At 49.0% G+C, this 1419-nt stretch overlaps 1 pseudogene across 1 annotated transcript in view; it reads left to right on the forward strand.

The window, feature by feature from the left end:
• The first annotated feature begins 129 nt into the window (after window positions 1-129).
• Window positions 130-1419, forward strand: part of TEOVI_000708300:pseudogene — a 1538-nt pseudogene continuing 248 nt past the window's right edge. Inside the window, exon 1 of the mRNA in view lies at window positions 130-1419. This exon is cut by the window's right edge and continues 93 nt beyond it. Within this exon, the coding sequence occupies window positions 130-1419 (1290 nt within the window).

Here is a 1419-nt window from a genome sequence, read left to right on the forward strand (position 1 = left end):
TAACCTAGCAGAAGAAAAACAAACTCAAACAAGCAACATAAACAATACAAGGCGAAAAAGGCCACATCGCACTAGTGGACCACAAAACAGCCTATCAACGGTGCTGTTCTATACATTTAAGACAACCTCCTAGCAGCAGCGATGAAGGGCACAGCGCTAGCTTGCTTCGCACTGAAACTGCTGCCAATGGTTGTAATCGGCAGCAACGATACGAAATCTACCGCAGCAATAATCAACGAATGCACAGAAATAAAGTACATGTTGAACGTCCGCAACCATTTCGACCAGCAAATACGCAACCTAGCCCAAGCAGCGGAAGAACTTCACAGCCAGTCGAAAGCGCTTCAACTAGCGGCGGCAAAACACGCGGGGACCAAGAAAGGCCTTGCATATACCCTGCTAGCAGGACTGGCAGCGGCAAGAGAGGCCCAAAGCAAAAAAGAACTAACGGAATGGACGCCAAAACTGACAAACTCAATACAAGAACTATCAGCCAGGATAGCGATCACCGACAGCGGCAGATCAAGCGGCGGACCGCCGACAGAACAATACGGGTCGGCGGAGCAGGACGACACAACACCGGCACGGCACACAGCAACGCAAAAATGCAAGTTAACTGTGACACTAACTAAATCAACTGCGCCAAAGTGCGACACCAAAGGAGCAGACGAAGACCTGAACCAGGCGGCGGTGGAATTGGGGACCATAGAGAAGCTGAAGCTAATAAACACCAAGGTGTTTGCGCAATCCAAAGCAGTAGTAAATCTCCAGAGCAAAGGAGACAGCGCCACAAACGCGGAGCTAACCAACAAAAATGGCTGCGGCGGCGACGCCCAAGGCAGCAGCCACACCGTCGACATGAAAGTGCTTACGCTATCTAGCTCGGAACTAACATTCGACGAACCGGCAATAGAGGAGAACACGAGATGCAAGGAACCGAACCAGCAAAGCGATATACACGTACACACAGCAGCGACCTTAGTCCACGCCCTATGCCAAGCAAGGAAATTTCCAAGTGACTGGCCTCAGAAACTAGGTCCGAAATTGTTAGACAGCATCTCGAGCGACACCACTGCACAGGAGATTGCCCTAAGACTAAGCAACAAATATAAAAAAGACCTACCGGAAAACCAAAGGAAAGAAGCAGTAAAGGATTTACTCGGGAAAGGAGCGGATAGCATCCAAACCAAGTGGTTAGAGGAGCTGTCAAAACCCGATGCCGCTCTGAAACTACAAGATGATGCACAACCAATAAGCATAGACGCTGCCAGCCAAACCGACTTCGATAAAGCTCTGGCCCTATTTACTGCCCAGGCATACCAACGCCAAGCGGAAGCTGGAAAATCCAACAAAACTGAGAATCCCTCTAAAAAAACAGACACAGAAAACAAAACAGAAGAAAAGAAAGACGGGGATAAT

The sequence above is a fragment of the Trypanosoma equiperdum genome (assembly GCF_001457755.1).
Source record: "Trypanosoma equiperdum strain OVI genome assembly, contig: ctg_1310, whole genome shotgun sequence".
In the NCBI taxonomy this organism is placed as follows: Eukaryota; Euglenozoa; class Kinetoplastea; order Trypanosomatida; family Trypanosomatidae; genus Trypanosoma; species Trypanosoma equiperdum.